Raw genomic sequence first — 26,742 nt, 5'->3', positions numbered from 1 at the left:
TTGCTTCCAGCCTAAATCCCACATCACCTTGGTACAAGGCATTTGGATGAGATGGCTGCCAGGTCTGGTTGTAACACCGTCCCCACAGAGCAGAGGAGTAAATATGCAAACCAGACAGAGAGTATAAGGGATTGAAGGAAGTGAATGTGTAAAGCAGATAGAATGACACATTTAGCTGGAAGAACCTGGAGCTGTTTTCCCAGAGATGGTATTTTTTGCTCCTGTTAGTCATCGGGTACAAAAGAGGCAGCAGACAACGACTGGTTTTTCTGCTGCGAGCCTTCGCTTTCGTTGTAGCAGCCCAGAGAAATCACTCGCATCTTGTGTGGAGTAAGCACATGCATTCCTATAATAAGAACACCTCTGTGACTGTAAATAAAGAAGCTAGCGACCCTGCCTTTCCTTAACAAACAGCTTTTTGGCTAGAAGATCAGAAGTTTTCATCAGCCACTCACCCACACCCTCACATGTACCCGCGCATGTGAACACACACAGAGCATCGGCGGCTGCAGGCTAACTTTAACCCTCATTAACCCCTGGCTGCAGCTCAGAGAGAGCAGAGCCCCTGGGAAAAAACATCTCTGGTCCAAATAGAGAACTCTGGTTGTGTGTCATGAGCAAATCCCAGTGGGTTCCTTTATTTATCGCTAAATAAGAGTAAGTCCCCCTTTGCATGCAAACTTCGCTGCCAATACAAGCCTCCAGCTTCATTTAATTATTAACTTCCTCCATCCGATAGCCATGTGAGCCAGGAAGGGAAAGCGCAGTTCCTTGCTGCACGTGGCCATGATGGCCAGGAAGCTGGACACACACGTGTGTGGCACCTGCAAAGCCTCAGTGACTTGCAAACGCATCTGCGGAGCAGGAGGGCCACGGTCGTTGGGGTTAAATTAAAGCAGCTTGCAAAAATAAGCTTCATTTCTTTCTTGATTTGTTCTTTCCTTAGGACATTCCCAAAAGTCACATTTATTATTTCCCTTCCCCCACCTCCACTCGTGAGCCTTTCCAAGGATTAATTTGCTTGGAGTATTTGAGCCATTACGGTTTGGTGGGTTTTGGAAGGGAAGATGAATGAAACAGAATAGGGGGAGAGCAACAGAAACCGTGCAAAAGCAACAATTCCATCTCCATTTTTCTTTTCTAATACAGGGATGACTTTCAGAAAGGCTCCTGGGAGCAGCCCAGATTTGAAATACACAGTTTGGACCAGCAAGAGGTTGCTTAAACCCAGATGCCCAACTTTGCTTGGGAAGAAATTGGGTCTGCTTTTAGCAAACTGGGGGGGGGGGGGGTTAAACCTCAAAGCAGTCCACAGCAGAGCCCACAGCTCAGAGCCCTGCCAGGCTCAGCTGTGTCCTGCATCAGCCTTGGAAAGAGCTTAAATGAGATGCGCCCTAAAGCAGCCCTGAGTGTGTGGACTCAGGTGCAGTGATTTTCCCCTCTGTTCCTGCCACCCAGCACCCCTAAGGGCACACATGAGGCTTGCAGCCATCAGAGCTGCTCCCCATGGGCTTGTCTTCCCCTGTCAGGTCCTGGCAATGACAGTATTTGTGCCTAATAACGGGCCAGTCCTGGCCAGGGAAGCAAATCCCACCAGGAATGGCTAATGCGACTACGAGCAACTCCCACAACAGCATCTGTTCATAACCAAGCCTCACAGATGGATATCCCTCAAGATGTCATCCAAGGTTTGTCCAAGTCCTGACCACACAGCTCAGGTTTATTAATCCAGCAAGAAAAGATGGGGCAGGAACCCAGAGCTCTGGGGTGGCCCCTGGGGGCAGCACCCAACTGCAAGGAAAAGCTCAGCACGGTCGAAAGTCCTAGGTCAGCCCTCCAATGGGTCTGCCGTTAGGTAGAACCTATCCATCACTCATTTCCACCCGGTGAAGCCGGCAAAAATCCAGGCTCTGGATCAACAACCAGGACAAGCCCCATGCTGCAAAACCTTCCTGTTCCCCAAGAAAGCACCCCCAGAAGCACCTGAAGGACATCCCGTTCTCCACAAGATGTGCTGTGCCATCCACGTCTCCTTGCAGAGATAGGTAGAGCTGGGTTGAAAAAAGACTTCAGAGAGAATGAAGTTCTTCAATGAATTCCCCAGCATGCTGATAAGGAGAGAAGGCAAAATTCCCAGGCTGGAAATGTTTAAAATAGAAAATATATAGAATCATAGAATCACAGAATGATTTGGGTTGGAAAGGACCAAAGATCATCCAGTTCCAACCCCTGCCATGGGCAGAGATGCCTCACCCCAGACCATATCACCCAAGGCTCTGTCCAGCCTGGCCTTGAACACTGCCAGGGATGGAGCATTCGCAACCTCTTTGCGCACCCTGTGCCAGGGCTCAGCACCCTCACAGTAAAGAGCTTCTTCCTTGCATCTAACCTGAACTTTCGCTGTTTCAGTGTTAACCCGTCACCCCTTGTCCTATCACTACAGCCCCTAATGAAGAGCCCCTCTCCAGCATTCTTGTAGCCCCCTTCAGACACTGGAAGCTGCTCTGAGGTCTCCACGCAGATTCTCTTCTCTAGGATGAACAGCCCCAACTTTCTCAGCCTGTCTTCACATCCCCAATTGATATGTATATATGAAGCCCCGAACTACGACTGTGTATTATAATCCCAAACTATCCACAAAAGGCCAAAGGAACTACCATAAGCACGAGGCCAGTTGCGCTGACGTGTCCTGCCCATCAGTCTTGAAACCATTTATATTCCAGCCCCTCTCCACCCAGCTCCCATTAAAACCCCACTTTCCCAAAGCCAAGCTCCTTGCGTTGCTGCTCCCCGCCACGGCAGCCGGTTCCAATAGCAGCTAATTGCTAACAAGCTCATTACACGATGAAAGCAGCGGGAGTGTGATGCTGGCAGCTCTTCTGCCTGTCTGCAAAGCGAACAGCTGGCCCCCAAACCTCGAGCACTGATCTCATTAAACAGCAACAAAAATACCTACAGCAATGGCAAAAAAACCCCTTTTTGCTCAGGCATAACCGCTCCCTCCTCAAAGTTCATCTGAACTTTGTCAATTCAGAGGCGGTTCCAACCCTCGTGCTCGGAGGGAGACTGAAGATTCATGAGCTGAGCTCAGCTGGGCACTGGGAGGTAAAAAAGCAGTAATGGGAGGAGGCAAAGCAGATGTTGGCGAGGTGACCTTGCTGGAGGAACAAGGAGTCATGGTGGGTTAGTGCAGGGCTGCTGCTTTGGAGCTGCGATGTTCCAGCTACACCAGAGAACTGAGGAACTGCATGGTGCGAGCTGGTGGCTGATGCATAGATCTGTCTTTCTGCAAAGTCTCTTTGTTGTTGCTGTTTGTTTTGCTCTGTGCCATGCTGGACATCAAGGGTCCTACCTACCCCTCACACCCTCTGCCACGGACAACAGCCGAGAAGCGGGAGGGACATGAGGTAGCATCCATACAAGCTCAGCTCGCCCTATCCATGTCTGGGGGAAGCACGTCCCTGAGCGCAGGGTAAGGACATCGGAGCAGTTTTGCACCCATCTTCCCTGCAGCTCATCACTCTCCTACAACATGGGCCCAGGGGAGTTTGACTTCGAGCCCATGCTCACATGCAGGATGCATGTGGAGTGATGTGGAGCCCAAGACCAGCTCCTCCACCTCGAGGCTTAACAGAGAATCAGTGCAGAGTTAATGAAATAAAACCACAAGCAAATCTACAACCAATCACTCCAAGCCAGGGCTAAAGCCCTTGTGCCGACACCTTCAATCCCACCACCTCCTCCATCATGAGAGAGATGCCAAAGCTTTTTCTGATCCATCAAAGCTCACCGGCAGCTAAATATTCTCCTGCTTTATCACATCAGGAGCAATTTGTATTGCAAAGCTTATGAGTCTTCCCTCAAGGGCCCAAGTTTTACAGCATTTGTTTAACCAGGATTTCGCTCACTGCATGGTTTGTGCTGGGTTTTACTCAGCTTTTGAGCCAAGTCCTCCAACCACCAGTGCCTCAATGCCCTGCCCATCCATACAAGAGTGAAATCTCCCTTCAAGGCTTTCCACATCGGTGTTGATACAACACTAAATAAAGCCATCTGTAAAGCAACGAATGTGCACTAATTCCTCCTTCCAAAAACCTTATTTAAGAGGCAGAGCATGAACTACCCCACAGCATATCAGCCTGATCAGCCTGATGCTGATCTTCTTCCACAGCAGCAGCATGCCTTCATCACAGTGAGCTTTAGCCTTATTATGCACCAGCTTTTCTTCCCCCCATTATTTAGTTGTGGGTGCTGTTTACGTTTAAAGATAACGAAGTATGAATTAGAAACATGAGCTCTGTGCATAATGCAATCAGCGGGCTGCAGGCGGGCTGCATCCCCCCGCTCCGGCTGGGATCCCCAAATCAGTAGACAGGAGCCTGTTTTCTTGATGTCTAACATCAAAAAAAGCTCTGCTTTTCCCCACCCAGAGGAGAGCAAGATGAAAACCAAGGAAGTGTCAGATTAATGCTAACAAGCACTGATGTTCTCAGGAACAGCTTCTAAAACAAACAGGTTGCCAGATATCAAGTATTTTGTCTGGGTTTCTTCCTGCTCTTCTTTAGTTGCTGGGAAACCGCCTCTTTTGAGGCATCTCAGACCCTTTTGCACTTATTCCCTTTTCCTTGACAGAAGTCAAAACTCCTGGAGTGAGTCCATCCAATGCCAGCAGGGAGGTGAGAGGAGACTGTGATCCTTTGGATGGGAAAATGAGAGGTGAAGACCCAACCACGGTGCTGCCGCCCCTCTCGGCGCTGGGCTTTTTAAGACCAAGCAGTCAGCAGTCCCACTAATAACCTGTCTCAACACAGCAGAAGGGCTCACACGGTTGGCACCAATGGCTTGGTCTTCCCTTCATCTCCACTGGAGATCATCTTTAATAAGACAGGCAGGAAACGGAGGCCAAAGAAACAAAACTGCTTCAAAACGGTAGAGGGGAACCAAACCACAATGCAGTATGTTCCATGGGAAGTTGCTCAGGTTTGTGTGCCTGGCTGTACAGAAGGAGATCACACCAGCTTGGTGTTCCTCGAGAGAGTTGTTTTCTCCAGAGCCACAGTGAGGATGTCTGTCTATTCAATTCTTCCATTTATTCCTTCAACCTGTCTTGGTACCTCCAAGCAACACTCCTGGAGAGCATCCCCATGCACCCCTTGCTGCGGAGCATCCCTCATAGTAGCACTGTAGCCAGGCTTGCTGCTAAGAACGTATTTAAAATGAACAAGAGCTGTTCTAGCACTTTTATTTCACCTTCTTAAAACTCGCCTCTTAGAAACGAGGCATTTATTTTGGGTTAGTAGGCCCCAAAAAGCTCAGCCTTATGATGACCACACAGATGAAAACCCTCACAAGCATCTCTCTTCTCCCCTTGCAGAAGCTGCATGTTTCAAAGCTGTTCTCATGCTTTATTTCTCTCTTTCTTCCCCTTTTATACTTTTTTCTCCAAATCCATCCTTTTCTCACATCACCCTGGGGACCTCAGCCTGGAGTTGAGGTCTCTACCATCTGCAGGAGGTGAACATGGACTGGATTGTAGGTCCCTTCCAACTGAACTATTCCGTTCTAACATCTCTAAGCAGCCAGTGACAACCTGATTTCTGACCTTCTCCCTTGCCAAGCAGGATGATCAGCGGACCAAACATTTCCATTAACCCTACACAACTGGTGGCTCCACACCAGTTCCAGAAGCCCATACAAACCCTTGCTTCTCTACACCACATATTCCATGGACAGCAGCAGGAACCACCTCTGCCAATCCATGGTTTTCAAGCAATGAGCTGAAACAGGGAGAAGAAGGGATAAAGAGTCAAGAGCAGAGATGGGGCATGGATGGGGTTCATGAGATCTCAGACAAAACGTAATTGCCCTTGCAGTGAAGCAGGCAACAAGGAGCCCAGGCCCCTTTCAGAGGCTAGAGAGGATCCCCAGCTCCCCTCATGCTTGCACAGTAGGACAGGATGAAAGACATTCTGCAGAGACCCTTCTCTGTTCTTTTCCCTTATCACACAGTTTAATTTGCTCTCTGAAGCAGAGGGCTGTTTTCCATTTCTTATATATATATCTATTAAGTTATGACTGTGTAGGGTGCTTGTACAAGAAAATCTTCCCCCTTTTCCAAGCCTCCTCTCCACCACTTGCCCTGGGAGCTCAATCTGCAGTGCGAAAACTCAGGCAAATCCCACCAGCATCCTCCCTGAGAAGCAATCACCACCCAACACAGGATGACAAGCCAACAAGGAAGATCCCCGACACAGCAGCGCCCATAGTGCTAATAAAAAGGTAGATGGATGACTCAGCCAGGCTATAAAATGCAGTGAGGAGAGCATCGTGCTATTTTTGCTGTTTGGATAGCACAAATCCCACCACCCACCTACCACAAACTCAAGGCTCTTTCCCAGCACTTGGCATCTTTCTGCCTGTCTTGGCTGACCGTCTGCAAGTCTCTGCAGATGTTTCCATCAGCACGAGCAGAGCTGTTGATACAGATCAGAGCATCTTATCAAACCCACACCGCTTCTCCTTGCCTGAAACAAAGGATAAAAGAAATCCCCTTGTCAGGTCCTATTAGGATGGTAAAAAACCCGAAGTATTTCCTACTAACTCCCATATTTCTCATGTCCAAGCCTAAAGCCGGTAACCTTTTTTAGGTGACCACATTGTTAACAACATGCACAGACATCACAAAATCATGCTGGGCTTTCATCCCACCCAGCCAAACCCCTGCATTGTGTGAATACACAAAATACTCAATGTTTAAAGGCCAGCACTAAGGACACCCATGAATGTGAATTCACCATGGGGTGAATGGGTTTTTTAATCTAAGTGCTTAATCCTTACAACCATAAAGGAAAGCTTGGAAGTTTCACCTCTAGCAATGCCTGAGACAGAAAGCAAAACACAAATACCTAAGAAAATCTTTAATCATCTTCAAAAGGGATTAACTATCAGGATTCAGTATTGCATCTTCAGGTGTAACCCTCTCCTGTGCCCATACACACGAACTGCAACAGAGCTGCTTGCACGCAGGGTACCAGCCTGTGTAAAGACACAAAACCTGCAACTCATGTTGATGCATCTCCTCCCCATCTGTGGATTTTCCTTCCCAAGAGGTGACAGACCTTGAGTCCAGGAGTCACTCTCAGTATAATCTCTACAGCCTCTTCTCTTGGTTAGAAATAGCTTCCTCATGCTCAGTCTGAACCTCCCCTGGTCCAGCTTTGAACCATTCCCAGGGGCCCTGTCCCTGGAGCTCAAGGAGAGGAGCTCAGCACCTCCCTCTCCATGTCCCCTCCTCAGGAAGCTGTAGGAAGCACACAGTGCTCAAGCTAAGGCACTGGTGTGCACACTGCTGGGCCCCACCATTTAAGAAGGATGCTTAAAACACAAAAGGGTTTGTGTTCAATATCACATGGAAAACGTAGTATTTCCATGTATTACATTGCTCAGCCATCAGAGCAATGGGGGTTGGACTTAGGCCACCAAGCAGCAGCACAGTCAGATGCTCAAAAACCGACCACAGCCAAAAACTGGGAGTGGAAATGGGAACAGGACAATGGCAAATGTGACAAGAACAGCAGGGAGGCGATGGAAAGGAGAGGGGAGGCCAGGGAAAGTCACTCAGGGTGATGCAGAGCACCAAGGAAGGAGCCTTCTTCCTGTGTGTGCCAACAGTAGGGAGTAGCTGGGAGCTTGCAAGGGGGAGGAAGGAAACCCAGCCAAGGCAGGAGCATCCATCTGTCCTGTCTATCTCCTTGCTCCACGTGCCTGGCAGAAGAGCCACGGCAAAGCCTCTGCCCTCCAGGGTCATGAAAACAGATGACCTTGGAGTCAGGAAGATCATACTTTTAATGCCTGGAAACTGCATTTTAATTATTTAATGAGAGAGCAGCGAGCAGAAACCCTGATGCTGAAATAGCCTCTTACAACCACAAACCCACCCCTGCACAGCAAGGGGCCATTATCTCATCAAAAGGTTGGGGATTTCTGTGTCCCCAACCCCAGCGTGGAGGGGGAAAAGGGTGGTCTGAGAGCAGAGAGGGCAGGCAGGATGGAGGGTTAATGCTTCCAAACAACTGGAGGCTGATAAACCTGAATGGAGGGAGAAGGATGGCCCAAATCAGAGCCACGTCCAACACAGGGGCAGAGAAGGGAGGTGAAGTCTGTAAAGATAGAAAGCAAAGTCTTTTCAAGAGAAAACCATCAGCCAGTTTTATGTGCAGCCTTGGCTGGTTGCTCCGTTGAAATACACTGGTGGATGCACGAGAGCCAGTGTCATCAACCACTACTAAAGCACAGAGCACAGAATCCAGCCGCAGCCCCGGGTGCACTAAGTCATCCCAGGCCTGTGGGAGGTTTTGACACAGACAGTATATGGATGCAGACACTATTAGAAACAGAGTGATTGATGTGTTTGATATTATGGAGCGTGTTGATTTGAGGATGATGTAGGTAGCTGGGATTATGTGCACACAATGTCTGGATTTGTCACCTTATGCAGTAAATATTTTAAGGATTGTTTCACTCGAGGCAGGGTGATACCTTACATTGAAAACACACTCTGGAAGGAAGGTATTTCTGCATTCAGCTGAGCATAAAGGACTTTACAGATCAGGAGATGCTTCATTACCACCCAGTGCAGGGAATTAGCTGGTTATCTTGACTAGTACACAGCAAGATGCTGCTCCAGCTCCAAAGGGGTATTCCAACCTCAATGCTCCCCATCCCACTGTAAGCAGCACACACATTTCCATGCATTATGCCAGGTAGGTGGTAGGGGGATGCCAGGTAGGTGGTAGGGGGATGCCAGGTAGGTGGTAGGGGGAAGAAAAGAGAGGGTAAAGACCTTACGGAATCCATTGCTATTGCAAAATACTTGTTATAAAGTCATATGCACCTGAGGGAACCATATGACGCATATTAGTGCATTCTAGGGAACCATAGGACACATATTGGTGTGTGCTTTCCTTCTCAAGTACAGCAGAAAAACTTGCCTGCTTTTCACCACTTTTGGAGGCATTTGGGAGTTCTCCTAAATTTCACAAGGAATAAGGTCTGAGAGATGAAGCTGCACAACACAAGCCTTAGGGGAGCAGTCTGGTGACATGGTAGTGGGTGTCCCTGTGCTCTTCCATGCGGTTGTGCAGAGACAAGCAGCCTCAAGGCCTTGTCTCCATTCCCCATGGAGCCGGACGGTGTATGAGCACATCCACAGCTCGCCTTGGGACCTAGCACCATCCTCAGCATCTCCTCAGCTCCCTACCTGCAGAAAGGGGAAACCCTCTCCCTGAGCTCTTGGAGGTGATGGGGGACAATTCCCAAGAGAAGGAGCAGACCAAGACAGACACACTGCTTTCTAGACTGCAATGGGAAAGGACCATTTGATCTTCTCACTCTCCATCTCTCTAACACAGCTCATTAAACCTCTGCATAAGTGGAAGCAGATTCCAGCACCTTGAGAAAGGGCTGCAGACACAAATCGACTTAAATTTCACTTACAGTTTTGCAAGTGACTTCCAGACCCATTTTCCTGGGTATTTTGGTCACTGTGTTTGCCCTCAGGCACAGTAGGAGATAATCAGGTCTTTTTCCACCGCCTGGTTAAAGACAGGGAGGCGAGAGAGCGGTTTTCCTCTCCCACATGCAGAAGGAAGTTATCAAACATCCCATCCAAAAAGCAAGAGGGACAAAACACCCAGGAGTAGCTCTTATTGACATTGCCACCCGGATGGAGAAAGGCAAAGACTCCTCCCTAGAATGACAAGAGTTTAAGGAGAACAAGCCTAAGTCAGACAGAGCCCAAAGGACTTCAGGCACCAACTCCCTATGAGTTTGGATGAACCCCTAAGCATCCTCCCACAAAACACACACAGTTTAGGGTCCACAGCTCCAATCAAGTCCTCTAAGAGATCACAGTAATGAAATGTAACCCTGAGCAGACACACAGCACTGCACATGGAGATGTTCCAGCAAGCCCTCAAGCCAGAGGGAGGTAGAATCATAGAATCCCAGCGGGGTTTGGGTTGAAGGGACCTTAAAGCTCCTCCAGCTCCAACCCCTGCCACGGGCAGGGACCCCTTCCACTGGAGCAGCTTGCTCCAAGCCCCTGTGTCCAACCTGGCCTTGAGCACTGCCAGGGATGGGGCAGCCACAGCTTCTCTGGGCACCCTGTGCCAGCGCCTCAGCACCCTCACAGGGAAGTACTTGAGTTTTGGAGCCCAAGGAACACAGCTCTAAGGCCAGGCTGTGAATGCCTTTGCTCCTGCCCACTGCTCAGGCTGATGTCCTTCCACATGAGTGGGCTGGGATGTGCTGATGCACAAAGCCTAATAAAGCTACAGGATGAGATTATCTCTTTGTTTCATAACATCTGCTGGGGGCCTATAAAGATTTATATGCCCACAATGGAGACGCTTTCAATCATGCCATAAATTTACTACAGAATACGGAGTGAATTCCCTTTCATAGGTTTTCCCTGGTTCCAGTGCTTTTAAAAGGCAAAAAGGCAAAAACCCCCAAACCACCAAAGTTTCAGTCTCTTCCAGTCGTATTATGCAACTTTTCCCCCACACTGGTGACAGTAATTTCTACTTGTGATTCACAGCTAATTGTATTATAATAGGCCAGTCTTCTTGATTTAATATACCATATGAAAATGGGTCTGTGAGAGAGTGTGGTCATAAGATTAGTAACAGCTTCGGCTCTTAATTGATGCTCACACTTTATTATTGAGAGATGGAAAGCTCAAGGGTGTTGAAGAAGATGTTTTGCTGGAGTTTGTCTTATTCCAGAAGTAAATTAGGAGGGAGGGGAGTGGAACAATTGAAAACAGATTACAAATACCTGCTCCCACTGCATGAAATTACAGTGCTCAGGGTGAGGGAGGAAACAAAGCCAAGAGGAAGAGCTCCCAGCACTGAGAGCAAAATGAATCAGCTGCATTATCACCGAGGTTTGCAACAACAGGGTTCCCCTGAAGCCTCAACAGGGTACCCTGAAGAGGGTAGCGCAGACCATACTCCACAACAGAGCAAGGCTGGGTGACGGAGCAGCAGAGAGAGGGGAATGGAAAAGGGAAAGGACATTAGGGAAGGGTGAAAATGCCAAAGAAGGGGAGACAGAGCAGGAGTGCAGGGGAGGAAAAAGGGATTGCAATCAAGCAAAAGGGCAGAGGAAAGCAAAGGAAGAAGACCTAAAATAGCCCTGCTGCTAACCCCTGGCTGAGCCTGCTGATGTACCAGCACGGTGTCTTTTGAGTTTGACTCGTATCTTATGAAGCACAGGTAATCCATTACATGCAGGATTTCCCCAGCCAGTTTCAGGCCCCATGTGCACATGTGCTGTCCCTACAGGAGGAAATAAGGGCATCCAAGGCACCATCCTTGCCCTGCAGCCACAGGGAATGGTCCCACTCCAGGCTGGCCTCTGCCTGCATGGACAGGGAACAGAAAACGTGATCCCTGACTGACAGCAAGGTGCAGACCTGATGGACAAACAACAGCCCTGCAGGCAGGCTTAGCCCTAAGCAGGGATAATGCATGTGCAGTGGCATCCCGCTATCTGGTTGGAGGAGGTCTCCTCCACCCCAGCTCCGGAGGTGAGGAGCCTGCAGCCAGGATGGAAAAAGCAAACCCAAAAGAAAAAGCTCATCCCAACTGCAATTTCAGTCATCCCGCTGGGAAAAGCAACTGCTTCTGGAGCCAGAGAGCTGCAAAGCCCTTATGGCACCATACAACCAACACTGCGGCAGCCGGGGGATTTGAGGATAAATGACATTATCCTGAACGACACCCAGAGGAAAGAGCAAACCCCGGAGCCTCTTGGGGATAAGAGGCTCCCCACAGCCATTTCCACTAAACAAACTCCTGGCAGCATCTCCCAAGTGTGTGGGGACAGCAGGGAGCCCAGCTCTGACTTACTCCCATCCTGCAGAAGACCTGGATTTCCGCTGTGTTTATTTAACCTCCTGACACCAGTTTCCTTTGGTACCTACAGAACAATCTGAGAGTTATTATTCTTCGTGTTCATTATGTATTAGGAGATGGTCGTTGGATCCTGAAGCAATTTGCAAATATTAATTAAGCCTCAGCAGCATCCCTGAGTGGTTGGTAACTGTAATTATGGCCGTAATTATATTAATTCTGCTGTAGGGAGGCAAGTAATTATTTGGAATCTATTATATAGCTAAAACAAACCTATGTTGATGATTACACGTTTAGCATGCAGCTAACCAGGATTTCACTTCCTGCCTGCTGGCTTTGGTATAAAGGAAGGAGGAAAAAAGAAGCACATAGAAAAAAATATCATGGAATCACGGAATGGTCTGGGTTGGAAGGGGCCTTAAAACTCATTCAGTTCCAACCCCTTGCTATGGGCAGGGACACCTTCCACTAGAGCAGCTTGCTCCAAGCCCCATCCAACCTGGCCTTGAACACTGCCAGGGATGGGGCAAGCAATGAGGTTTCATCCTGTGCTCCAACCCAGGGACAAAACAGACAAGACACTGGGAGAAGCTCAGAAGTTTCATGGTGGGAGTGGCAAAACCCAAGCTGACCGTTGCCCCATGGAACACATTTCGTTCCTGTGCGAAATAACAGTCCCCATCATTTCCACCCCAAACACTTGCCCAGATTTTGTTAAAAGCTACAATCCTGCAAAGTTTAAACAGCTCTTTGCATCTGGACCCAGGTTGCAAAGAACAGGATGCAAAGGATTCAAGAGCACGTATCGGCAGTAGCAGAACCCAGCCCTGTTCTTCCCAAATCCACCAGGTTAAAAGCTGCAACCCACCTCCCTTTCGAGCCACACAATCCATAGCACATCTATTCTCCACCAACCCAGCAAGGAGCCCTAATACAAAGGTCTCTTCCCGCTGCAGACTGGTTTCTGGCCAAACCTAGAGGAAAAGTAACCCAAGTGCAGGCTCCCACACCAGAAAGACATTTAGTCTTTAAGGATATCCTCCACGCTGTGCACCTGCAGCACAGCACTACCCAGAAATAAAGACCAAGGGGCTGTAAAGGCTTAACATATAAAGAACATTCCATATTAACTAGCAAGCAATGAGAGCAGGTCTCCATCAACACGCCCACCCTACCCAGCCTGAAGGAAGAGCCTGGGCAGCGCACCTCCACATCAGCTTGAACGATGTCCCTGTGGCCCTGAGGGCATGGTGTATTGATGGAGCTCGAGATGTTAGTGCTGACCCAGCAGCCAGGCATGTTCCTCACATCAGTTTGATGCCAGCCCCTAAAACCCAGCCTCATCTTTCAAATTAAGAGACCAAAGAAGAGGCAAGAATCAGAGCAGCTTTGCTGGACCAAACTGATCACCCTCGAGACAGGAAAGGATTGTTCCTGCAGCCTGTTCTCAACAGCCTGTCTCCAATAGAAGACCAATTAGGCAAGTTTCCACCCACCCTTGAAGTCTCTCAGTCTTTCTCTATATTTCTCTGCTCCACCCCAACCTCCTCATTTGTTTGCTGGTACTGATGTGGCCCATCAAGCCCAAAAGCAAGACAAATAACAGTAAAAGGACTTAGGTACCCACATTCCAGCTGCATCCCATTTCAGACTCCTAAATCAAGAAGATGTGACAATAAAAAGCCTTGCAGAGCTGCTGCTGCAGGAGCTGGTTCCCTAAAAGCATTAGGCTCCAAACTAAATAAGGTGAGAAGAAGCCCATGATCCCAGACTGTGCATACTGCCCAGCTTTTCTGGCTCTGTGGATTTAGTTGGGATCTCTTAAACTCTCCAATGGAAACCTGCTTTGGAAGGGCTAGTGCAGCACCAGCAAAGGGATGCTCCATGGTCTCTATCCCTCTTCTTCATCAGCCTGATGCCCATCTCACGCCCAGCCAGAATCCAGCAATCAGGTACCAACCTCCAAGCCAGCTCATCTCAATTTTTATTCCACACAGCTAGAATCACCTCAACTACCAACTCTGCAGGAAAACAAGAGTATCTAACTGCAGTACAGGGACCAATCGACCCAAACACACCTGAAATCACCCCAAACCCCTCCCTGGACCAGCCCATCTTTCACAGCGAGCATCATTTTGCACAGCACTTAGTACAATTTGGTCCCAATTTCTCCTTGGATTCTTTGACACTAACTAACAGAAAATGAGCAGCATCACTTTGAGCTGCTGCAGTCTGGTGAGGAGAGCACTGACTTGGCACTGGTGCTTGAATGAGCCAGACCGAATCCAACTGGCTTCACTCGCAGTTCCCTTCAATGGCAGTTGTACAAATCAGGAGCGTACTTAAAGCTCCAGCCCCACATCAGCAGAATTAAACACTTCCCTTCCAACAGCAATAGTAACAGCAAGCCAGATTGAAGTTACGTTTGGAACTGGCACTAAAAAAAAAAAGATTAATTAAAGTCAAAATAGAATAGGGAAATAGAAAAGAATTTGGTAAAACAGTTGGTTTGTATTGAGTGAGCGAAATTCCCAAACAAAAACACACACACACAGTGGAATTACTGTGCCATGAGTGATGGCGGAGCTAAATCTGGTGCTTGCAGTTACTCCCAGGCTTGACCCATCCCAGCCCATGGCACAGAGCTTCCCGTCTGCAAGCCGCCACAAATGCCCATGCAACCCAGTGCTGGGAATGTCTCATTCATTTGGTACGATGAGTGTCAGGTTCACACTGGGGACAGCTGATTATCTGATGGGAACACAGGAGAATACCCCCCCCCCAGCCTCAGCATTCAGGGGTCCTTTTAAAAACACCCTTTCCTGCAGCAAAGCAGCACCCGGGTCTCTATCCAGCTGCTACTCCATAAAGTCCCTGTTCTGGGAATAAGGAAAATAAATTAAATCTAAATATATCTAATAAATTATGTGTATATAAACATAAATGATAAAAAATAAATTAAAATGTTTTAAAAGCTGGATGGTGAGCAAATAAACGCACTAACTGGTATCGACTGCAGAGCCCCGAGACAGCCCCGTAAATCAGAGCCTTCACCAGGGCTGGTTTTACCAAGGTGGGACCAGGAATGAGCCTGTCCCTCCCTGCAAGGCCCATCTCATCCCTGTGCAATGGGCAGGTCGTGAACTACAGTGCCCCAGGCAGAACCATGGGTGACAAGTTTCACCTGGGAAGTTCTGCAATCAGGAGGAGGGGATCAGCCCATAAATCCCAAGTGGGGGATGCTTTAATAACTTGCTCAGAAAGAAGAAAAAGCAAATTAAATACAAAAAGAAATCAATAAGCACAGGACAACCAAGCCTAATATTAAATATCTTGGAAACAAAGGGAGCTCAGTGGAATAAATCAACCCCCAAACTCGAACGATGCAAGGCAAAGCAATCATCCACTTAATCCTGATACTCAGCTACAGATAGATGGGGCTGTTCCTGCAAGGGAGAGCAAATACCATCTTGGAGCATTGAATTGCCCAATTCTGACAGCTTTAGATCAGAAATCGGAAGAGGTTTCTGACGGACACCAACTGCTGAACAGTTGCTCCCCTTTGAGTCAAGGGGACAGTTTAACATGCACAGAACCACCACATAGGGAAAGGGACAAGATTTTAGGTCCAGCCTGTGGATGTAAGTAAAACCACATACACTGACTGGGGGGTACGACCCTCCTCATGCAGCTGGAGAACACTGTCCACAACCAACAACCCCTGCCCAAGCCAGAGAATAACTCAAACCTGAGCACTTGTGAATGAAACAGACCAAGCCCAACCAAACCCTGTTAATCCTGCAGCGCTGAGCTCCACAAATCAGTGCAACCCCCTGTAGTCGCATGTATTGGGGAATCAAAAAGCAACGGTACCTACACATGTTTGCCTTTGCTGTGCCTGCTCTCAAGTAGCCCTTTGTGCAATTCCCACCGTACCCTAATGGCATAAACAAAGTGAGGTTGAAAGGAGAGGCAATCTCTTGTAAGAGATGCACTATGAGTATAAAAGGAGACCAGCTCTCTCTCATCCAGAGCCTTTTCTTCTGCTTCAGATCTAAGGAAGGACTTGTTTGCTCAAAAACAAATCTGGTTTGCTCTTGTTTGTTTTTCTTTTACCCGGTGAAAGCTATAACCCTGCAAGCATTACCTCACTCCTATCTTTTGAGCCAGAAAATGCTTTTTGAGCATTCAAGTAGGTATAAAACCTGCAGAACCCTCTTTATGCTATCATTTAATCAGTTTGCATTTGATCTTTTGCACCCGCTTTGCTTCGTATCTGTGCCCAGCTCAAACCACACAATTCTCTTGCCCCTCACTGGTGTTATTCCCTCTCAATTCAGGAGAAAAAGCAGAAGCTTCAGCTAACCCAGACCCAAAGGAGCGACCTGGGCTGCCCAACTCTCAGCCCTCACAGCAGCTGCCAAGCCTGGGTCTGGCACCTTGATCCAAGCCTATGTGCCCCAGGAGCGAGCTCTCTGGGCACGCACCAGAGCCCAGAGGACTTGTGCCCAGCATCTCCCCTTCCCACTCACAGGTGGGAAAGCTCCTCATTCTTTACTCAAGGACAACGTAGAGGTCACTCCCTTCTGCTTTAAAATTGAGGGGAGGATGAATGAGCCGCGACGGAGGAGTTGGCACTAACCCCCCTCACCCAGCTCCATGCAGCAACCCGGCACAGGGAAGGCAGGTCCAATTGCTCCCCATGGCACCCAGGGCTCCCATCTCCCTCCACCCCGGTGTCCCCCCAGGGCGACACACCCTCTGGGATGGGAAAAGGGGAAAGAATTCAACTGTATTTCCTCAGCTGAGTGATTTCAAGTGACAGCACGCGTCTGATGGGAGATGGGAAGCACTCTCCTGTGCCCCAGGCCAGGTTCTGGTGTGCCAGAGCTCCCAGCAAGACTCTTGGGACTGACACTCACCCATCTCCTCCCCTGCCACCCTCGAGAGGCAGCTCTTCACACCTGTGCAGGGTGGTTGGAGAAGACCACAGTCACCAGCCCACCTTGGTGGCACAAAGAGCTGCTGCAGAGCACTGAATAACCTGTTACATCAAAGAGCCTGCCCTCAACTCCTGCATCACTCTCCACAGCATCCTTAGCCAGTGTCAAGACAAAACCACGCAACAGGCTTGATGTTTCTTGGGACACCATGGGTCGTGCTGCCTCATTCACCGCAGCATGAAGATGAGCACATCAAATCCTGCAGTTAGACCCTGCTGAGGGCTGTCAAACCGCATCACACCAGTGAGCTGGGGAACAGGAAGAGGGAGGCCCGTTCTCACGGCCCAAAGGTTCTGCCTGTTATTCCCAAGCTGCCTTACGCCACTGTATGGGTTTGCAGGCTTGTCCTGCTAGAAAGGGTCCATCTCAACGTGCTATTTCATTTATGTTATTTAAAGTGGGCCAGTTCTGCTCACCTTTGCAGCAGCACACGGTAACTCCACAGTCCTAGGCAGCTCACTTCACCCCACAGGGATTTTCTCTCTCCTCCCCTTTAGCAGCCACTCGGCTGATGTGGTAAGTCCAAAGAGACAATTTCCTCTGATTTTAGGCATGCATCTCAGGCAGCACTCACAGAACTGGGAATTCAACTCCTCTCCTGCATGCGGAGCAGCAACAGCTCAAACTATAGTTATCTCTCTCTACAGACATCAGCACCACTCCCAGCAGCAGGAGTGTTTAATCACAGCGTACACCTCTCCCTCCTAGATAACTGCAGAGATTAAAAGAGCAGAATATTCCAGCACAATAAACATCCTGCTGCTATCAATGGAGTATGAAAGCATCATTCAAGAGAGCCTGGTTTCAGCTCTCATTTAGAGCTATTGCCATTCCCTGTCTCCTCTTACCGGCTGTAGCTTGCAAACCGTCCCACGGGAACGTTTTCGAGCAGAGGTACTCCCGGTGGCTTGGAATGCGGGGCCTGAGCTCAGGGCAAACTCCTGCCTGGAGCATCTGGGCTCACACAAAGGGGACCAGGGGCCTCCTAGGAGGTGAAAGCGCCGGCTCCAATTACCAGAGCTCATCATTTGCAAACCAAATCACGCTGCACAGCCCCACACAGCTGCGCGGGGTGCAGCTCCATCCCACCGGGAACGCGCTGGGATCGGGCACCAAACTCCCAGCTCGGGAGCCCAGCCCGAAGAAACTTTGCTTCCTACCTGGAGAGCAGGGAAGCAACAGGGAAAGTGTGAGAGAAGCAGCCGCGATGGCTGCACGATTGCCTTTTTAATTCAAAACTAAGAGGGCAGCCAGCCTTTAACACCCACCCCCTCCGCCGATGGCCAGAATTACCCTGAAAGCATCAGCTGCGGTCCGGAGGAGAAATGAGCGCTCAGGATAACGGGCAGGGATCGCTTGGGGATGCAACGAGGACCAAGGGGGGGTGCGGCAACCCGGGGCGGGGGGGGGACTCACCGCGGAGAAGTTGTGGGGCCCGCAGAGCTCGCCGCGGTACTTGCAGGAGAGCAGCATGTCCTCCAGCTGGTGGCCCAGGCGGTCCATGAACTCGGCGCTGATGCCTTCGTAGTGCCGGGGCGGCAAAAAGAGGCGAAAATCGGCCAGTTTGGCGAACCAGCGCAGCCGCGCCTCGTCGCCCCGCAGCAGCTCGGTGAGCAGCGGGCGGGCGGTGCGGTTGGGCAGCAGCAACCCCAGCCAATGACCCGCGTAGTAAAGATCCCCTTTGGAAAGCCGGGGGAAGCGGAGCGGGTTGTTGTTGCAGAGGGTGACGGCGGGGAAAGGCAGCTGCCGGCTCCACTCGGTACGCACTTGGGTGTGCGAGGGGAACGAGAGCCAGTGCAGCAGGCGGTTGGAGGACCAGGACAGCAGCAAGCCCAGCGCGGTGCAGAACGCCAGCACCCACAGCGCCCGCCGCGGCAGCGCCGCCCGCCGCGAGCACATGTGCCGCAGCCCGTGCAGCCGGGTGCGCAGCGGCGGGGCCCGGCACCCCCGCGCCATGGGCGCTCCCCGCCGCCGCCGCCGCCGCCCCGGGATCAGTGCGAGCAGCGCCGCTCCATGCCGAGCCCCGCCGAGCCCCGCGCCGCGGCCGGCAGCGGCCCCGAGCGGCGGGGGGAGCGGGCGCGGGCCGCCCGCCGCACCGGCACCGAGCGCTCCGCCGGGCAGCAGTTCCGGCAGCGCGGCATGCCGGGCCCCGCTGCCAGCGCCTCCCCGCGCTCTACGGGGGGCAGCGGGGCCGCCCCGCCGCCGGACGAGCCTCCCGCCGGGCCGCGCCGCTCACATGCTGCGGCACCCGTGTGTGTCCCCCCCCCAGCCCCGCTCCCTTCCCGACCGCGACCCCGGTACCGGGCTCCCCCGCCCCGGCTCCGCTGGTGCTCCCCGGCACCGACCGCCTCCCCGCGGGGTGAGCGCGGCGGGACCCCCCCTCCCCAGGCCGGCCGCCTACCCCCTCCGGCCCCCGCCGGTCCTCATGCTGCCCCGGCCGGGCGGCCGCCGCCTGCCCCCTGGGAGAGCCCTGCGCGGCGATGAGGAGGAGGAGGAGGAGGAGGAGGAGAGGAGCGCAGCGCAGCTCGCCCGAGGTGCCAGTCCCGGCTGCAGCGGCCAGCCCCGCCACTCGGCGCCAGCCCCGCTCGGGAGGCGGAGGGAAGGAGGGAGGCTCGGCCCCGATCGCGCCGCTGCTTCAGTAGAGCAGCCCCCCCCTTATCGCCTGGTAGGACTGGGGGGGGTCTGCTCGCTGCTCCTGGATGGCACCGGCTGGCATTGGAGGAGCCACCTCCCTCCCTCCCTCCTCCCCCTGGAGTTTTTCTGCTTTTCAGCATCCCCGAGGGAAAACACGATCGCGCAGCCACAAACGAAGCCCCCAGGCACTCGGGGTGTGTGTGTGCAGGTCTGAATAGGCTGCTCGTAGTGGTTGTTCTCCGGGGGAAAACGGGCTATTATTTCGGGGGAGGGGGAACGATGCTTTTTCTTTTCCGTGGCAAAGGTGCTCCATGGTTCTCTGTGGAGAAGCGGACTCAAGGAAGCATCACCCCCGACCCGACCCTTGCTGTCCATTTGCCTGTGTCACAACGAAGCCCTCTGGGGGACCGAGGACTCATTTTGCACCGGACACTCAAAGAGAAAGCCCCTTTCCCCCAACACCTCGACAAGACACCAGTAACTTGCGCTACACGTTGGCATCTCAGCAGGTTTGCTTAGCTCTAATCTCTGCAAAGCAGCTTGCTGTTACCTTCATTTTGATTCTGAATAGTACTAAGAAGCATCCCTCTAATTGTGTCCAATTAAGCTGTAAGTGGCGATAACTGCTTTGAATCCCCTCTGATGTTGGGTGTTTTTTCTCTCTGAATTCATTTTCCATGTGCATTTTGATCCGTTATATATTTCCACCCAATAGATGGAGTCGTTACAGCCTGCTTGGCTCCAGCCTCCCGTTGGGAGAGTTTTTGGCTGTGGCAAAGCTGCGAACCCCAATGTGGGGCCAAATCCTTTTCAAACCCAGGAAGACGGCTGTGACCTTTCTTAAGCCGACTGGGAAAAGGGCAGGAGTCCCCATGCTCATCCTAACGCTGGGTCTAGCAGCTCCCATTGCGCCTCCCAGCCTGGTTTCAAAGCAGAGCTCGGCTTTTTTCCTGGCGCCTGTTGAAATCAGTGGGAGTTTTTCCCCTTGGCTCACTCGCAGGATAATAAACATCCAAACTGCTTCGCCACGAGGCCGTCTGAGTTTGTTACCCCCGTGATATATTGACACAAACCTGAGGAAACAAGAGGTGCCTGACTATAAACAACCTCACGTACTCCCACAAACCTCATTGCTACCCTGCAGCAAAGGCAGGGGCTCTGGTAGCACTTGGACTCTGTCCACTTGCTTGTTTACAACCTCTTCCCCTTCTCTAAAGGGTTGTTATCATCTTGGTGGGTTTCTTTCAGGTGCGGGTAGCTCAGCAAAAAGGGATTGTAAAGGAGAGAATAGCAGGCTTGCATGGAAAGCTGCTTTTCCACCTTAAGTGCACCCACTCTGAATTAGCTGCTCAAACCTCCTTGATTTGACTGACGGTAAATAGGGGTAGGGTGGCCAAGGCTGACTTCACCCCGTGCTGCCGTTCAAAAGCTTCCCATGAAAAGGTTCTGAACAAAGCAGGGAAAACCTCCTAAAACCTCATGGGCATAAAACTCAACCCCTGCACGGCTGGTGTGAGGATGCTTCACCCTGCCTGGCCCCCCGCTCCTTGGAAACTATCCCCATTTTGTGAGTTATTTGGGAAAGCAGCTCCCATTCCCTGCGCTCAGTTCCCATTCCTGAGCACTCGGTTCATCAGAGTCCTGGTTAATTCTTCTCGCAGCCAGAGCAGCTTAAAAGCTTATTCGGCTTAATGCATGGATGGAACAATAGAGCTGGAATCAATAAATATTGCTGGTTAATCAACAAGTCTCTTTTACAGTTATCCCTTGGGTTGGGAGAGTTTGCTGCTTCTGTTGGAGAAAGAATTGGGATGGGAAGAAAACCGTGTGGGAGAAATTCAGGGCATAATTTCGGGTGAATCCTACCCCTTCTTTCCTCCTGGTGACCTGTGTGCCCCTGGCAGGTATGGAAAAGACAAACATTCTAAACCAAAAGCATCTCCTTCGTTTGAAACCTCATTTCCACTTCAAACATTGACTCAGGTTAAGACAAAAAGGATTAAATAAAAGCTTTACAACCCCCAGGAAGTAAATCACAACACTTTGTTCCGGCTGCATCCTTTTGTTGTTATTATTTAGTTCATCTCCAAAGGGAGCGAAAGGAGGGAAAGCTCAACCCCCAGTGCTTTCCCCTCCAGACTCACAGTGGGACTGGCAAGCTGGAAACCCCACAAGCCCCATTTCAAGCCCCCGGGGGAGAGTGAGACCCTGAGTTAAAAGCTCGGTAACTGCGATCTTGGCCAAAGAGTTTCTGAGGTTTCAGGGTCTGGCTCTTGGGGCTGCAGCTTCCCTTCAGCCCCGTGAGTGGGAATTGGGGCATCCCAGGGGATTTACAGGATGCGTCTATTGCTCAGTTTCGCAGAGCAGTTCCTAGTGAGTGAGTGGGCAGGAGGTTTGTCTCTGGCTCGGAGCCACAAGGAGTTATGGGTTGGTACTTGCGGGATGTGGATAGCCTCACAAACGCTGCGATACCATCCGGTTTATAGCAGTTTTAGTCCCTAAAAGCAGGAGATAAGATCACAGGGATGGCATCAAAGGGTGCAGGACTCTGATCTCCACCTGGCAGCGCTGGGTTTTGTGCTGTCAAAGCCCCTGAAAAAACGAAGGGCTCGATTGTAGCTCTCAGGAGCAGGGCTGACACACTGCAAGGCAGGAGGCTCAAGCCACTGTTAGTCAGGAAAGGGACCCCCTCTCCCTGCACAGAAGCGTCCCCCAGAGCCACTGGAGATGCTGATGCAGAAAGCAGAGGCTGATCACAGCATCACAGAATCACGGTCTGGTTTGGGATGAAGGGACCCTAAAGCTCATCCAGTTCCACCCCCCTGGAATGGGGGTGGAAGAAGCCACAGCTTCTCTGGGCACCCTGTGCCAGCGCCTCAGCACCCTCACAGGGAAGAGCTTCTGCCTAAGAGCTCAGCTCAGTCTCCCCTCGGGCAGGTTAAAGCCATTCCCCTTGGCCTGTCCCTTGTCCAAAGTCCATCTTCAGATTTCTGGTATCTCAGCCCAGGGCTTTTACCTCCTCTCCAGTTCTCCTCCCCATCCCACAGTGGGTGTGAGTGAACAAGCAGCTGTGCTGTGCTTGGTTGCCATCTGAGGTTCACTCACCACAAACACCTTTAAAGAGAAGCCCAGCAAGTGGGAAGTGGGATGGGGAGCTGGGGGGATGCATAAGACATGGCCAGGAGCTGGAGAAATTATTCCATCTTCAGAAGGACAAAGAAGAAAATAGGATGTTATCTCCTGTCTGAAGCGAGAGTATCTCTGAACTTCAGAGCCTTGGGGCAGCTCTTTGCAGAGTGATGCTGCAACCAGCTTTTGTCTTGCCATTTGTTTTTCCTCCTTTTTTTCCAATCCTATCTCTGAAGGGCTGAAGTTTCTTGGGTCTCCTGGCATTTTGCTGCCTGAGCTCCTGCTGGTTTAGCTCACATCTTTATTTCTGATGGGCTGTGCAGTGCAGGAGCAGGGGCGATGCTGCTGCTTCTTCGCTTGGTGTTCAATCACACTCCAAAGCCTTTTAGTGCTTTGTGCACGCTGCCACTGGAGATGTCCTGGCTTAGGTAAGAATGAATCTAGGGAAAGGAAAAAACCCCTCTAAGCTCCTTTGATGACTCAGATCTGACTAATTCAGTGCTCTGGTCCTGCGCTGATCGAGATGGGGATCAGACATCACCTACAGCTTGATTCGTGGCACTGGGAAGCATGGGTGGGAGATCCCAGTTCCCCTGGTATGGGAGATAATTTGGATTCTACATGGCGTGTGGAAGTGGATCTGGAGGTTCTTCTGGACTTCACCTGACCTCAAACCTCATATTCCAAAGAGGAATAGCAGCTGGAAGTTGGAAGCATGGTGCTTTTCCCTGTGGCTGGACATGGCACCAGCCCACCAGCCCCTGCAGTTGCCCTAGGAGTCCTGCTGAATATTGCATGTCATCTCCTTGGTCTCGAGAGAAAATGCCCCTTATGCCTTGATTCCACCCTTCCTGCCCACGCTGAACCCTTTTCCCTCAGGTTAGATTTACTGGACTTAGCAAACAGGGCGGAAAGCTGCTCTGTGTCTACATGCTGAACGGGAGTGAAAATTATATCTCTCCCAGGGAGTTTTGCTTCTAAATCAAGTAAAGGGAGCAATTTATTAAGTTAATATTTATTCTTTGTCTTTCCGAGGTACTTGAAGACTCTTCCGGGAGCCAGTTGGGAGATAACTCCTTTCTCCTCTTAAGCCTGTTGCTATTATTTCAAACACAAGCGAAGGCAGAGAGGCTGCCACAGCCCTGTTCTTTATAGCAGCAGGGAGGGAAGCAGGAAAAATCATGCTTCAGATACTGCGATATGAGCACAGCTTGGCTGGGATAAAGGGGGACAGTCACCTCGTACATGGAGCACCGTCAGACTTTCATCCCACAGCACCAGGGCCACATCTGAAGGCTGCTTTATTTGCTGCGTGGGGATCATCTGCTGGAAAGCAAATATTGCCCTCACTGGACCAGTCTGGGGTCTCCCCATAGAGGCTTCGACTGGAATTTTAAGGGTTAAGCACCCTTGGAATAATCCCACAGGCAGAATCTGACCCAAAAGCTGCCCCTGAAACTTCCCCATCCCCAAATCTCTTTGCTCCTGGGAATGATTTGCGGCACAAAGGCTTGCACGACAGTTTGCTGCGGCACACGTTCTAGTTTAGGGGCCTTATTCTTTGTCTGTGAGCAATTTGCTCTGCATGGAGAGCAGGCAGCGATGTCCACAGCACGGGGTGTCCTGGGGGGAGATGTCTGGAGGATGGGAGCCAGTGTTTGGGAGGGTGCCTGTCTCACGTACGATGCACACCTCGTGCTTGCTCACACCCCGTGTGTCTGGCTGAGCGCAGAGGTCACATTGGAAGAAATCAATAAATGCAATGCTCATAAACCATCCCGGTGGACCTGAGGGATGCGGCTGGAAGCACGGAGAAGGCAAATCCCCAGCACATCCAGCTTTGGCCTAACTCTGCTTCTGCTGTGTTCACCCTGCACAGCAAAAGCATGTGGAGACTCCCAGGGTGACAAGTATTATGGGTTTTTAGGGATATTTCCCAAGGGAAGCAACCTCTTTTCTGCACAAGGAAAAGACTCCCCCTCTCTGTCAAAAAAAAACCCTGAATTCCCATCAAAAGCCATTTCAAAGGAAAAATTTTGACAGCCCCAAAGTTACTCCATCTCCTTTCAAATTCAGTTTTTGAATATATTGCCAGGTATTTCAGTGTGGGTTCTTTTAGGCAATTCCCATCCATGGAAATCCCAGGTCACTGCAAACTCCCCTGACACCAGCAGCGGCGCAGAAGAAGAGTCCGGGGGCTTTTACCTTCTTGATGTGATTTGGCCACAACCAGAGGACACTGGGTTGGTGCTAAAGGCCTGTCCCCTTTAATATCTCCCTTTGTCCTTAGCATTGGTAAAGCATATCCACTGGGATGCTGGGCAGGGCAGGAGCAGGGCTGGCTGGTGGGGCAGGTAAGTGCTACCTGCTGAGCTGCCAAACAGAAAGGATCCATCTAACGCTGCTTTGGCAGGCTAATGGGTGACAGCAGTTGTGTGGGAAGACTAATGGGGAAAAGGTTTGATAAAATAGAAGCACCAGCCCCAAGTTTTTCAGATGCTTTTTTGCAGTTACATAATTTTAAAATGACGTTGATTTAAAAAGGAGAAGAAAAAAAAAAAAGGCAAAAACCCTCCCCCAGCACTGGGAAACTTGGAACACTTTGGGCTGGATTCTGCTGCCAGCAGGGAAAGTTTGGGTCCCTCGCTGTGAACTTGCAGCACGTTTTCCCTGTAAGGGGAACGAGAAACTGGATTTGTTGGACCCTTTGCAGCATCCAAGCGCCCGTGGTGCTGTACAGAGAAGAGAAAATGGGCTGCGCTGTCAGCCCCAGCGAAGTGCCTGTGGTTTGCATCCCGGCAGTATTCCCTGTGCATGTTTTTACTATGCCGACCGGCACCAGGGCACGCGGGGATGCAGGAGGGGTTTGCACATCACTTGTGGACACTGTCCTGGCCCTTTGCAGGTGCCTCTTGCGAAGCCACCAGTGCAGCTCTTGAAGAGCACTGGAGGGTGCCTGGCTCCTACTCACCCCACTGGAGCTGGCCTCGGTGCTTGTTGTAAAGGGGAGATGATGGCAGAGATTAAAAGCAAGGATGAGAGCGCATGAAGGAGCAGCAAGCGAAGGATGAACAAAGCACACGAAGGATGGCAAAACAGAGCATGAGGCCTCCATCACTGGTTCCTCCAGGCTCGGGAAAGCCAGAAGAACTCCCCAGAACCCCACTAGGCTCACAGGGCTCTTCTGCAACCCTTTGTTGGGCTGCAAGCTGCTCCCAGAGCACAGGGAAAGGACTGCTCGGAGATGTGAAGCTGGACACCTTGCCCTGTGCCTCAGTGTCCCTGCCCAGCTCTCATGTATAGAGCAGCAGGTTTCCAGGCACAGGCTGCTGCAGCGTGAAGGACAACAGGAGCTGGCTCACATCAAGCCTGGCCTCTCTCCTGGTCAGAAGCCAGCCCCTGGCAAGGTGCCCCCTCTCCTACCCGGGCCAGTCAGGGTGTTTTTATTGACACTTCCCTGTAGGCTCCATTTGGCTCCTCTGATTGCTGATGCCTTTGTTTAATTGTTATTAAAGATGCCTGCTTTCTTCTTTACTACAATCCCATGGGAAACTGAAGGGAAGGGAGCTCTTAGATGGAAACAGCTCCAAAGAGATGGAACTGCAGCAAAAAGAAGGTTCCTCCAAGAGGGGCATATGGACTGATGCTGCCTTGACACAAAGTGAGATGTCGGAATTAACTTCCCTGAAGAAACATCCTCAGTGCTCTTTGGGGAGGTTCAAATTGATTTTCATACCCCTCCAAGAGAACTGGGTTTGTTCCAGGTATATAATAAGGCACAAAGGTGAAGTTTCCAAGTCTTATTTTCCCCTCTAGCAGTCCCATAACACTGCATACATTCCTATTCACAGTTCCTCTCTCTGACTCTTAAAAGCCATTGGATGTAGCTGGGTGAGTGTGAGACGGGTGCACACGGTGCTTCGGTGCCTCTCCGGATGCTTCTCATGGAGTAGGGGGTTCTCCAAGTGGGCACATCAATGTTCCCTTCTTGTCAAGGCGTTTGTTTGTCCCCGAGTTGATATTTTAAAACAAGACGCCTGAAGGTATAAAACCTCCAT

General features: G+C 50.9%; 1 protein-coding gene across 3 annotated transcripts in view; it reads right to left on the bottom strand.

The window, feature by feature from the left end:
• LOC136024093 (acid-sensing ion channel 2) overlaps window positions 1-26,742 on the bottom strand; it is a 447,495-nt gene that overhangs the window by 75,391 nt on the left and 345,362 nt on the right. Inside the window, exon 1 of one of the 3 annotated variants that reach the window (XM_065699177.1) lies at window positions 18,338-18,867. The exons of the other annotated variants lie outside the window; for them this stretch is intronic. Within the exon in view, the coding sequence (XP_065555249.1) occupies window positions 18,338-18,820 (483 nt within the window). The 5' untranslated portion in view covers window positions 18,821-18,867. Of the gene's footprint in view, window positions 1-18,337; window positions 18,868-26,742 lie in introns of those variants that run through there. 3 annotated transcript variants of the gene reach the window in all.

This window comes from Lathamus discolor, chromosome 20, assembly GCF_037157495.1.
Source record: "Lathamus discolor isolate bLatDis1 chromosome 20, bLatDis1.hap1, whole genome shotgun sequence".
NCBI classification, from domain to species: Eukaryota; Metazoa; Chordata; class Aves; order Psittaciformes; family Psittacidae; genus Lathamus; species Lathamus discolor.
This window is presented reverse-complemented; position numbering and strand designations above follow the sequence as displayed.